The sequence below is a fragment of the Charadrius vociferus genome, unplaced genomic scaffold (genome assembly GCF_000708025.1).
Source record: "Charadrius vociferus isolate BGI_N301 unplaced genomic scaffold, ASM70802v2 scaffold139, whole genome shotgun sequence".
Lineage (NCBI taxonomy): Eukaryota > Metazoa > Chordata > Aves > Charadriiformes > Charadriidae > Charadrius > Charadrius vociferus.
In genome coordinates this window covers 809,790-822,249 of record NW_009650169.1, presented here as the reverse complement: position 1 = coordinate 822,249, position 12,460 = coordinate 809,790, and the positions used below count along the sequence as shown (strand labels likewise).

At 41.9% G+C, this 12,460-nt stretch overlaps 1 protein-coding gene across 1 annotated transcript in view; it reads right to left on the bottom strand.

The window, feature by feature from the left end:
• Nucleotides 1-4,780, bottom strand: part of SOS1 (son of sevenless homolog 1 (Drosophila)) — a 43,701-nt gene extending 38,921 nt beyond the window's left edge. The window contains exons 1-4 of the mRNA XM_009892517.1: nt 4,718-4,780; nt 3,878-4,003; nt 1,540-1,671; nt 832-996 (exon numbers count right to left, since the gene is read on the bottom strand). Of these exons, the coding sequence (XP_009890819.1) occupies nt 832-996; nt 1,540-1,671; nt 3,878-4,003; nt 4,718-4,780 (486 nt within the window). The remainder of the gene's footprint in view (nt 1-831; nt 997-1,539; nt 1,672-3,877; nt 4,004-4,717) is intronic.
• Between the last annotated feature and the right edge of the window lie 7,680 nt (nt 4,781-12,460).

Sequence of the window (12,460 nt, the reverse complement as noted above, 5' to 3'; positions counted from 1 at the left end):
GTAACGAGGCAAAGGCATTCATTGAAACACTGAGACAATCCCAAGAAGATATTGCTTAACACAGAGCAAGACAAAATACTGAAGAGAGGCAATACATCTGAAAACCCCTAGACTTCAGCGACATTAGAGATTCTTAAATCCCATCCCTTAAAGGATTAACTTCTAGCTTTGTTTTTTAACCAGTAGGAAAACTTGAGATGCTGATGGGGCGGCCACAGAAGGTAGAGCGCCAAGGCACCTGAGAGACAGGCAGCGGACTTTGCTCTATCACTGCTGGAAAGATAAGCGATTCCAGTCTGAACCTAAAGAATCTTCTAAAGCGACAAGAAAGACTCCCTGCAGAGAAAAATACGGACTTTTAAGGACGATTAGGCTGAGATGCTAACACAGGTGGGTTAGTTTTAAAATGCTGGGTCATCAAAACACTACTACATGCAGCACAGTCTTACTTATTTTGGGAGAACACGCAAGCTTCATTTCAGCCTTCTTTTTTCAAGCTACAAAATAAGGCTCTGCTGTTACAGCTTCAGAATGTTACATTTTTTAAGTTAGCGCTGCTTCACGATAATTTTTAAAGCATTCACACGTTGCTGAGATTAGGCAAGAGATATCAAAAGGAAGAGACACTTAACTACTAATAAGCACAAGCAACAGCTGCGTAGCTCAATTAGCTTTTTGGTAGCATTGCCCTGTTAGTGGAACCACGTTTCATGGCAGTAATTTCTTCTTTCAAAGGTACAACACCCCATGTCCTCAATAAGGAACAGACATTCTCCTCTCAAAATTTAAGTAAAACTTCCTGTTAACACGAGAAACAAGAGTTAGGCTTACCTTATCAGCACACATTGCCACTTTAATATCTTGTTTTGTGATCTCATAATGCCTTATATTCCGCACATAATTCCCAACCAATTTTAAGATGTCTGCAGAAATGTATTCTAATACTGCCACTATGTAAACAGACATTTGATGGTCAATTTTGTAGCCTAGAACTTCCTGAAAGGAAAAAAAAAAACAAAACCAAACAGCAGCATTCCAGTGTTACTCAGTGGATGAAACACACACCATAGGTTACAACCAAACCCAGTAAGTTTAAGACTCTTCTCAATAAACATCCACCACACTCCCCGTCCATTTTAGTCATAGAAACACAGTGGTCTGTAGGCCTAGAGAAGAAACGCTGTCATTGTAGATGCTGCTCTATTAACTGTGGAAGTGACAACAGTCAACGACTGTCTCCAAAATCTCTCTTAAACGCTCAGAGCTACTTCCAGAAGTTTCTTGAGTGTTTTCTTAATCACGCAAAACGAAACACGAACAATCAAATGCATAGCAAGTGAGTTCTTGGCTTTGATTATCCAATACAGAATTAACTAGTGTTTAAGAGAAATATACGCAATTAACTAAACTGGAACACTTAAAACTATGTAACACAGAAATATTCCTTTTTGTTTACATTTCAGGCAGCCCACAGACATTACATGAAACAAAGGTGTCAACTTTAATTGCAATTAAAAGCAAGATTACATTACTGCTTACCTTTAATAAGGGATGGATTTTTTCTACTGGGAGAGATAACGGATTTCTTCGTTTCCTCTTTTCAATAGCAGACTGGGCATCAGCTATTGCCCACTTATCAATAGGATGGGGAAAACTTTTTTGAACGCGATCCTTTTAAAAAAAAAAAAAAAGGACTAAAGGGTAAATGCACAAGCTGAACGAGCTCAGCAATATTACTACATTATCAAATCGCTTTCCATTACTTAGCAAAGGAACGTTTGCTAACGGTAGTATTTCAGCCATAAAAGCTCGTACAACGTGTGTAAATTTTATCATTTTGGCACGCGCTGTTTGCTACATTCATAAAGTTGTATCAGAACATCATCATAGAATAATCTAGTGCTCAAAATTTGAGAAATGCCCGAATTAAGTTGCCAATGCAGGCACAATTGCGCACACTCCTGGTAATTCAGCATTTAAATACATGACTACATTTCATCCTAGCGCTTTATTCCCGCTACAGAATGGTCACTGAATGAGAGCTGAGTCTTCTGCTTCACCTTTATTGTTCAGCACATGGTCCAGACCGTATACATGCAAACCGCTCTGATGACAGCAAGGAACATAACAGGAAAAGAGAATGCCCCCATATTTTAAAACAGTTTCATAGTCTACAGTCGGACCATATATGCTCCAGTTTCTTTACTCCTTCCAGCAGCCAGGGGGCCTGAGGACACCTACGTTCTCCTGCTGGGACTCAGTCTCTGGAGGTTCAAAAGCTTCCCTGGTTTTGGTAGCCCTGGTGTTCAGAGACGCCAGAAACCTAATTTCTCAGATAACTCAGATTATTTTCTCCAGACTACAGTTCCCACTGAACGTTTCGGTTGCAAGTGCTCACTTATGTAAATATGACCCCCACTTTGAGCAACCATGAAATGAGGAAGATGAAGTTAATGACCACTTACAGAGAGCTGGTACAGGACAAGGTACACAAACAACAACTTTCTGACAAAAAACTGGGACAGAATACAATTCTATAAAGGTGGCACTCAGCTTTCCAAAGTACAGGCTTTTCTCGTTCTCCCCTCATCATAACACTTCTGCAAAAGGAAAGCAGAGGTCCTACCAAAAATAAAATAAAGTCTCATGCACTATCTAGTATCAATTCACTCCCCATACATAGTCCAGCTTGCTGACTGAACAAGGAAGGTGTCCCAGAGGAAAAATAAATGTGCATGACCATATAATTAGAGACAGCATCACTATGCGTAAACACAAAGGAGGTAAATTGAGGTTGCTTGATTGTCTCTTAATTCTTGCATTTCTCACCCCGACTCCACAGCTGTAAGACTCATAAGGCAATGCTGTGTGTCAAGTTTTTTGTTAGCACTGTTTAAAACATGGCATTAAACGATCTTCCACAAACCTCCTGTCTCTTGAGCTGCCAGATCAAGAGGATGTTGCAAAACGGGCCAGCCATTAAAGGGGACACTGGAACACCATTACAGGTGCCAGTGTTCAAAAGAGAAGAGGAATGATGAAATTCATGAATCCTGAGCTCAAGACAGCTACCTTTTTTTTTGTTGTTGTTGTTGTCTCTTGGGTTTTTTGGGGTTTGGGTTGGGTTTTTTTCTGCCATTAGTCCACTTTCTCCACAACGTGAGGAAGTTGCGTCTTGTTTTGTTACCTAACCTGACACAGGGGCAGCCTTCCTGAGTACTAGAAACCAACCGGCACGCTGCATATGGAGTCTGTAGCTTGGCACCAAAGTCCTGGTTAAGCACAAAAGGCCACCAAGATATTAACGGGCTTATAAGCTTAACCCATTTAGCTTAACTAATTTGTTTCTCAGATGGAGAAACTCTTCTCAGATCAAGCCCTCTTCTCGCACATCAAGCTACTGTTCTGAGCAACACAGGTTGTAGATCTTTGAAGAGGGGGTTGGTTTCTATAGAGAGGCAAGAAGTGTTCCTCAACTCATTCCAAGAAAGTGAGTGAACCATTTTTGTACAAACTTCTGGGAGCGTGGGGTGGTGTATCAGCCTAAATCACCGTGCTGAGAAAGCAGCACAAAGCCTCAGACTAAGCAGCTGTCATTTGCAGGCACCATCGGTGGGGGGAAAAAAGTCTTTTGAAAGCAACCAGTTCGCTTTGTGTACACCAGTTACACTTGCCATCTATTATACAGTAATACAGATAGTTTTACTGTGTGTTGAACAACACGCTCAATTGATAGAGAAATCAGATCAGTAATTCAACAGGCTTTATGTGCTGCTACATAAAGATACGTAATTACTACTTTCCTTTTTACATTGTGAAATGATTAACATATTAACAGTTCAAGTTATTACAGATTTGTAATAATTATTCTCTATACCTCTACATCCAGAAAACTTCTTGGTTGGGCTTGACACAACATATTTAACAACTGGAGAATTAACTCCTCCACATACTGTAATGCATCTTCAGTAGAGGAAAGTTTAGGATGAACTTGCACCTGAACCTATAGGAAACAGAAAAATTCAAGCTTTAAGTTCTGCTCTTCCACAAACTGCATGCTTTACTTGCAAAAAAAAACCAAAAAAAAACCAAACTACAAAAGAATGAGCCGAACAGCTCAGAAAAATCCAACCTAAAACGTTGCTCTGTTAAGGCACAGCAGATGAACGAGTGAAACACTCACCTACACCTGACAGAAATACAAATCTCAAATGCTAAATGTACTCAAATCACAGTAAATGACATTTAATGTCAAGAAAACAGCTAATTAATAACGATGCTTAGCAGTGAGATTAGGAGAACTGTTTAAAGCCCCCGCATGTATTTATCTTTCTCCCCTAGCTAAAACCACTTTGCATGAGACATTTTAGGCATAGAGATTTCTCCCTTTTACAACTCCTTGTTCATCACTCAATCTGTAATAATGAAAACCAGAACTTTTTTCCACAGAGGGAGCACTGCAGAAACAGCCCATTTCAGCAGTATCACCCTTCCAATTATTTAATCCATTCTTAACTAGTTCTCACTAAAGTAAAATCGGTTTCGAAGTTTGTTTCCATACTGAGTTTTTTTACAAGGAAGTCAGCCTCCAGAGTAAAAAAACACTTCAATAAACGGCTGCAAGCGTTGTCCTGGCAGTAAGTGGCAGTTCAGAGGTTTTGAACAGTTTGATGCCCACACGTTTCCTCGTATGTCATAAGCGGCTGTAAATTCTCACTGGCGTAAATTCCACCGAGGCGCGACCCTCCTCGCTCCTCCCATTCTTCTTCCAGCCAGTCATTTCACTTCTGAAACAAGCCTCCAAGGACAGCTCTCCTTTGCACTTCTGTAGCTCACGAAATAGCACAGTTTTAACCAGATCAAGTTTCAGGTATGCAAAGCTCAGTGCTTCACAGCTCAGACAGACAAGCAGTTTAATCTCAATCCTACACCGATGGCAAATATTATGCCAGAGCAAGCTGCCTGCTAACTTTCGCAATGCATCTTTCGAGCCCAAATTTCATCATTTTACCCTTCCACTGCACGCAACTCACAATGCCTCCGGTTCTCTCAATCGCTAACACAAAAGCTTAACCACCTTAAACCAAAACCCCACAATCTGTCTCACCCAAATATTAAAACCCATGTCTATATTCAAATAATGGAGCCATAATTATTTAATTTCACACCTGAGTTTTCATCCCTGCTTGGAGTTATGGCGAGAATTAAGTGTTATGAAGTTCACACACACAACAGCCTCGACTAGAAATCCACTTGCCTGCTAAGGCACTCATTAGTTTGAAAACTTCATGTCTGGGCATAGTCCCGGCGCTCGTTTACCTGCTGTTCAGATTTAAATGTGCTCGATCATGTGTTTAGTTTCTTGCAGATCGCATACCCTTACGCAGCAGGTTTTAAGGAACACCTCCAGAAGTTACTGCTTTGTCAACTTAAAAGCACTCTGGCAAAAAATAAAACAGGAGAACTTCTCCCCATTTGCCTAGCTAACCCGACTATTTTGATTATGCCAACAGTTTCATTTTTCCTAAGAACTTCACCACACGCAGCTACAGAGTGGGTTTGTGGAGGTACGCGAGTAACAGCCCGCCCAGCAGTCCCAAGCATTATTTACAATTCAAACACTGACATCTGAAATACTGTGCTGGCTTGGAACACCTTTTCACCAGAAATTACAGGCTTGCAGAAGTATTCTCTGAAAGATCTGAGCTGCCTGGAAGATGCTGCCTTTAATATTTGGGGTTTTTTCAAAGCAGAACCGAACGAATTTGTGTTACATTCTCTTTACAGTATACTTTGTGTTTCGAAAAGTGTTAAATTACCACGTCAATCCGACTTGGTAAAAAATACAGAGCGTGTTAAACCAGAGTGATGAAGAGCAGCTCTATTTTCTCCTTTGCTTAGAAAACAGGTTGCAGGCTTACACAGCCTCATCACAACTCTTTCCGTCTGTAACACCGAGTCTATAGGAATAAGAACAAACAAACAAAAATACCAGATCAGGCCGTGACCCGAAACATTATCCATAGTCAGCCAAAACAGAGTCAACAGCGATAACCTACTCCTACTTTGGGAGATAAAGTTCCAAACGTTTTTCCTAAGCATTTATGTTTTGGGGGGGGCAATTACATCATTCTTCTCAAAGGCCATTGTCTTCTGGCACTATTCACCTCATCAGAGGAAAACATCATGAGGTGCCATTGGCTTGCCAGCGTAGTTTATCTACATAGGCAGGTAGTAAATAAGCCTCATTGCTTCTTAATTGAGATTTAGTATCATCTAGGGTTCAAAGTCGTACAGGCAAAAGCAAGAAAACAACTCGACTAACGAGGAAAATGACAGGATAGCTTGGTGCACAATTATCACAGAAACGTGTAATTTCAGTATCTGCTCTACTGTAGCACCTCAAGGCTCAGACCAAGAATGAAAGAGTGTTACTGGAGGGGACCCGAAGCAAGTCCCAAGAAGCCCCTTACCTCAGAGGTGATGCAAGACTGGGTAAGATGCAAGATTTAGTAAGAGAAGACAAGAAATGAGAACATCTGTTCACACACGCCGTCATGTGACCGGTTTCAAAAAAGAAGATCAAGTTACCAGGGGGTTTCCATCTTTCTCATAAAGTCAGCCCAGCTTTTAAATTAAAAAAAAAAAAACAAAAAAACAAAAAAAAAACCACCCCCAAACCTAGGCCACCCTGCCTTATCACCCTTGCAAAGGAGGAGCATGGCTTGAATCCCGCCAGATCTTTCACAGTCCTATGCCAGGAATACACACGATAGACTCCCAACTTCTGAAAAAGCGTAGCGATGTTTAGATAAGATTCGTATCTAAACATTTAACCTCTCCCTTAAATAATGACAGAACCCATCCCTTCCCTCCTACACACACACAAAACCGTCCATCTTATAAGGGAAAATACTGAAAGAGCAGGTTAAGGAAAAGCCTCAATTCTTCAAAATACCCCAACAAATTCTAATGGGCGAATACAACCCACATCAGCTACAAATCCCTGCCTCCGCGGCTCTGTTTTCACTCAGCTCATCTGATCACTTTTTTCCACTGTTTAATCTTCTCAATCTTTTTTAATTGTCAAAAGGAAAATGACCAGGATCCTCTTTATTTGAAGATAAGCAGAGCCAGCACTTCTTCAACAGCTTTTCATGCTGCATTTAGGAACACGAGCAGACACAAACAGTGTCTTCATAAGAAAATTTGCAGCACTTCAGGATGATCCTATGATACGACCGCTTGGCTTTTTTTTTTTTATTATTATTCCCTTAAAAAAAATCAACAAAAGCAAGGAATTTCTATCAGGAATGGCAAACAGCTTAAAAATCAGGCAGCCATAAACCTAAACTGCCAGAAAAAGCCAATGAAACCAACTAAAAAAAAAACCCAAATGTGCTTAATAAGTGATACAAAGATAAATATATCTGATATTACTTTATGACCCTTAGCAACTTATTTTATACAAAGCTTTCTCAAACCATTCTCTACGTAATAAATTAGAATATAAGCACTCCCACAAGCCTCATGGGCAGCAACAGGGACCTAGACCAAACCCAGAAACGCGTTTCAGTTACAGGACTACAGATCAAACAGCTTCAGCTCACACAGAGGCTTGGTCTCCCACTGGTCCAATCCAGCAGCTCCTGGGCTAGTAGCAAGATGACCCACACAGGAGTCTAGATTGGCGCTTCGCAGCGCATCCTGCGCTACAAAGAGGTGTCTGATAACAGATAGGAAAGGAAGACTCACACAGTGAATTTAACAGTCTGGTTGATACTAAACCACACTTCCTTAGCAACAGCTTTCAGCTACCTCTTCCTCACGCGGCCTAATGTATGGCCATCAGAAAGCTGAAAAAAATTCAACTTCGAAGGGAAAAAAAACCCTCTTCGAAGAGCTCCTGAGGCAACTTCACGTGTTACACAAAACCACCGGTGTAGCGCTCCTGAATTATCATTAACAATCAGTGCAGCCAGGCTCACAGTTCGCAGTTGTTCTGCTAAATAAGGAACACAGCAGAAAAATCCTACGCGTGGAAGGCTGCGGAGAGAACACCCAACTGAGTCCCATCAGGAGCAGCAGAAGCTCCAGAAGCTTCAGAAAAAGCATGTAACAGAAGGAAACCATTTTAAAGCTACATAACAAACTGCAATAAAAATGAAGCACCTACTGTGGGTGAGAGATATTTTTTATTATATTTTTTTTTCCTATCTGGACAAGACTACCCACCTACTGGCATTCTGGAAAGAAGTCAGAGCACTGCTCAAAAGCCAACGCCTGCTAGAGAACAACTCCGCTTCACTGCTGAGTTCAGGTACCACCATGCAGCCAGTCTCACTTGGTAGGGGACAAAGTGCGTGTAAGAAAGTGTCTGAACGAAAAAAAACCATCCTATTTGCCACTGCATTTTGATAATAAAGTGGAAGAGACAACAGGCCAAGCTGTTTTCCAAAGCACTGTCAGAGCAGGTGAAACTTTACTGATTATATGCATTTTTCTACACCTAAAATTTTCCAAACCTTTGCAGACATAGTTTATTCAACAGATTATTAGTAGAAATGACTTGGCCACAGGGCGGGGGGAAGAATTTTCTTCACTTCAGTAACTTTGAAAGTCTTCACTAATGTTATAACCCTCATTTTTACTCAACCTATCTTTTGTTCATTTTCCTTCAATGACTACAAAACTCTTGACAAGCAACTGCTTATCACTAAAACACTCCAGGATGAAATATTTTACACACAGCCTGAATGGATGAGTGTTCTCATAGTGCAAAAACTCCAAAAAAAAAGGGGTTTGCTTCTTTTCTTGTAGATCTCTGCTGATATTTGGCAAACCTGCCCATGTTTTGTTATCTTGACCAATTAAAAATCCAGTAAATTAAGCCAAATACAAACATCTTGGATCCACGCTTCAGCAATGATTCACTGAGGCCACAAGACTCGGATTTTTTTTTTTTTCCTCACATTTCTCTTGCTGTATCAAGGCAGCAGTATTACGCTGCACTAGTGAGCACATGAAAAAGAACTTACATTAAAGACTTGAACTGTAGGAGGATCTTAACTTTATCCTCCACAGCCATCGGAACAGAGAACCCAAAGCGATCAGAAATTAAGGGCGTTCTACACCTGCAATGAAGAAGCGCCAAGAATAAGAAGCGCCATTCTGAGTAGCAAGTGGCAAATCGACTGTCATCCATTTGATGAACCAGGTAATTAAAAGTCAGGTAGAAATATCTTTGCCAGCCACAGCTTCCCGAGCACTCCGTAGTCACTGAAGCAGCTTTTGTCGTCTCTTGCTCGGTGAAAAGTATGGAAGACTGACCATACAATACACGGAGTACCTGGAAGCGCACTGTCTGGAACAATTACCTTAACTGAAGAAACAAATCCCTCTCAGCTGTCGAGCCACATCAGTCCAATCATTCTGACCACAACAAATTCCAAGAGCAGCTCTTGTTAACTGCTCAACTGATTCAAAACAACTTGAGGTACGCAAACAGTGGAATATCCAGACAGTAAGAAAGTTCTTTTGTTTTTCCTCAATCGCTGAATTGCTTAAGGTACCAACCGGTAAGGATAACATGCTTTCTCCTGTAAATACCAACATATTAGGGAAGAAGCAAGTCACAGGCATGCAGAGAAATTCTGCATCAAGAAGCAAGATGAAGCCACAAAGGAAAGATGTTTAGGAAAAAATATCCAAAAGGTTATGACCAGAATGAAGTGTATGAATTCAATAGCGAAGGAACACCAATGTTGGCAGAGGCGTCACTTTGCAGGTGTCCCTTCTGAGTCCGTTTTCCAAGGCGTATTAAAAGCCACGTATCTCCTTCTCCAGCCACCCAAGAGCTCTGGTGTTTCACATGTCTTGAATCCTCCATCTTCAGCCCCAGCATCTCACCTTCTGTCCAGCTCTGCAACTACAACTTCAGACACCAGCTGTTATTCTTACTTCCTTTTCTTGTACCTCATCACCACGATTACTGTCTTTTGTCAGCAACCAAGGTTCTCTCCTCTTTCGCGGCTTCAAAATAACAGCGACCAGGCAGAGCTGCATCTCAGTACACAGCATTTTCTTCTTAATTGAGCACACTAGAGTCTATCTTGACAGCATCTGAAGGAGAATCGGAAGAAAAGGGATTACATTATGATCTGAATGGTACAAGAGCTGCTTTTTGCAAATGCAGCTGTTCAGTGCAAATACAGTTCTATTGTTAAGGTTCATGCCTAACAAAACACAAGACATGGTCTCATAAGAATTGGTTAATGTAGGAAGAGATTTATTCCTATTACATATTCTTGGTTTTGTTGCTTGATAAAAAGAAACAAACCAACACAATCAAAATAACTGACTAGGAAAAAAAAAAAAGCTATTTGCAATGACTCAACAATACCTATTTTTTAAGAAAGCGATTTGGAGGCTGTAGTTTGAGCTCTGCATTACAAGCCAACTGACAGTTACAAAAGGGCAATAGCATTTTAATGATTCAGTCCACGTGTGGCAGCTTTCCCCAATAACTGCAAACACTCCCTCCTGGGATATTTACTTTAACAATGTTAAATTAAATGACGCTCTCCTCATCGGAGATATTAATTCACCATAGGTCTACCCAAACTATTGAGTCTCATTTCCAGCTACGCAGGAAGTCATTGCAATCCTGTCTGTACATCTACCTGGTTTCAAGGCAGAGCAAGAGCTAGCAGAGCACGGGGCCAGCGTCTCAAACCCATCGCCTGCCTTGCAAACAACGACAGATGATCGTCAAAGCAAGCATGCTGCAGTGTACCTGGTTTTACTTGCCACCTATGACAGACTCATTACTTTACGGGGCCTCTATCAGGGCTAAATAGTGTAAGTTAGTAAATATTATAATGTAATATAACAAGTTAGTAAAATACCCAATTTGTTTTCTCCATTAACGAAGAAGCCATTAAGATAATAATTTAATATTTTCATCTGCCATGTAGTTTGCCTGTAACTCAAGTATTCAGCTGTTCAGTAAAGCACGTGACAACATGGACAGATTCTTCATTTTGACCTTTACAGGGCCAGCAATAGTAAGCAGCAGAAGACTATGCTTCTGGAGCACAGTGGGCAACAGCCTGAGAGAAGATAAGAAACAGGTGGTGATCTCACGAAGAACTGAGGTTAAGAGAGTTAACACCTGCTGGACAGTTGCAAGTTTGAGTGTGAAGCCTTCAGAACCAATTCCACCTCACCCCTCTACCTGCTGTAAGAAACAGAGCACAGCACAAATACCAAGACAACTATACCTTGCAGGGCCAGTTTGTCATCCTTGGTGGCTTGTCGTTGTTGGCTTTCTCTGTTGACTTCAGACTCCAGGATTCCTTTTTCCCCTCAAGGAATTTATCCAACTCCTTCAGCAAGCACCTTTAATGCAAGGGTTGCTCCACTAACAGCTCGTCCATTGGGAAGAAATCTTGTGCTTCGGATGTAGCAAGTAATTCCAAAGTCTTGCCTCGAATCCTCCCTCTAGGTCCTCCAGTAGTTAGCACCGAGCCTCAATCCAAACTAGACAAACCTCTGCTACACCATCGAGCAAACCGTCCTCCAAAGGAACAAGTGCTTGCTGGTTGAGACCACGGGTAGGTCCAGTTTCCGCACAGGCTCCAGTCGGACGGTTGTCCCAGTGCTTACCAGCACCGCAAGCAGCAGCGAGTTGTACATTTAGCACAGAAGTAGAGTTTCAAAGAAGGGACTATCAATTAGGGATGAGACATTAACAGTACACAGTACGGGTAAGACAAGCAAGAAGACTTCCAAGAACTGGATGAAACTGCTAGTGCTGGAGACCTCAAAGAGCACACCCAGAAAAGCGAGGCAATACATCGCAAGAGAAAATTAGGAAGAAATACCATACCAGTACAAGTGCAACACTTGAGACCTCCAATCTGTACTGGAGGACGCAATAGCTCAACTAGGCCTAGGAGTGAGCCTTTTACGCAAAAGTTGCAGTTAATCACTGTAACAGCGATGGACTCATAAAACATTGCTGTGTGTGACTAAAAAGCATCGAGCTCTGCAATCTGCAGGCAGTTCAAGCAACCAAGTCGGAAACCTCGTGTTTCTTAAGCCTTCTACTTTCCAGGCTCTGGCTGCAGAAGCGGCAGAGGAGCCCTGACCGCTTTCTCCTCTCCTTCCCAAGCGAATCCTTTCCACACCACAGCCACAAGCTTTGCCACCCCAAAAGGGAGCCGGACTCCCTCCTTCACCCTAACGAAGCCTCCTCGGCAAAAAGCCATTTCCACTACGAGAAACTCAACTAGAACGCTAAGCCCGAACGCTAATTAAGGAAAAATTCTCCCGGTAGTTCCTCAGAACGACCACCCCCCTCCTGCTTTCACCTCCACCCCCCCGCCCTGTCGCTACGGGAGCCCGGCAGAAACCCGCTTCCTTCTGGCCGAAGGGGGCGGGAGGGAGTGAGGGGGGG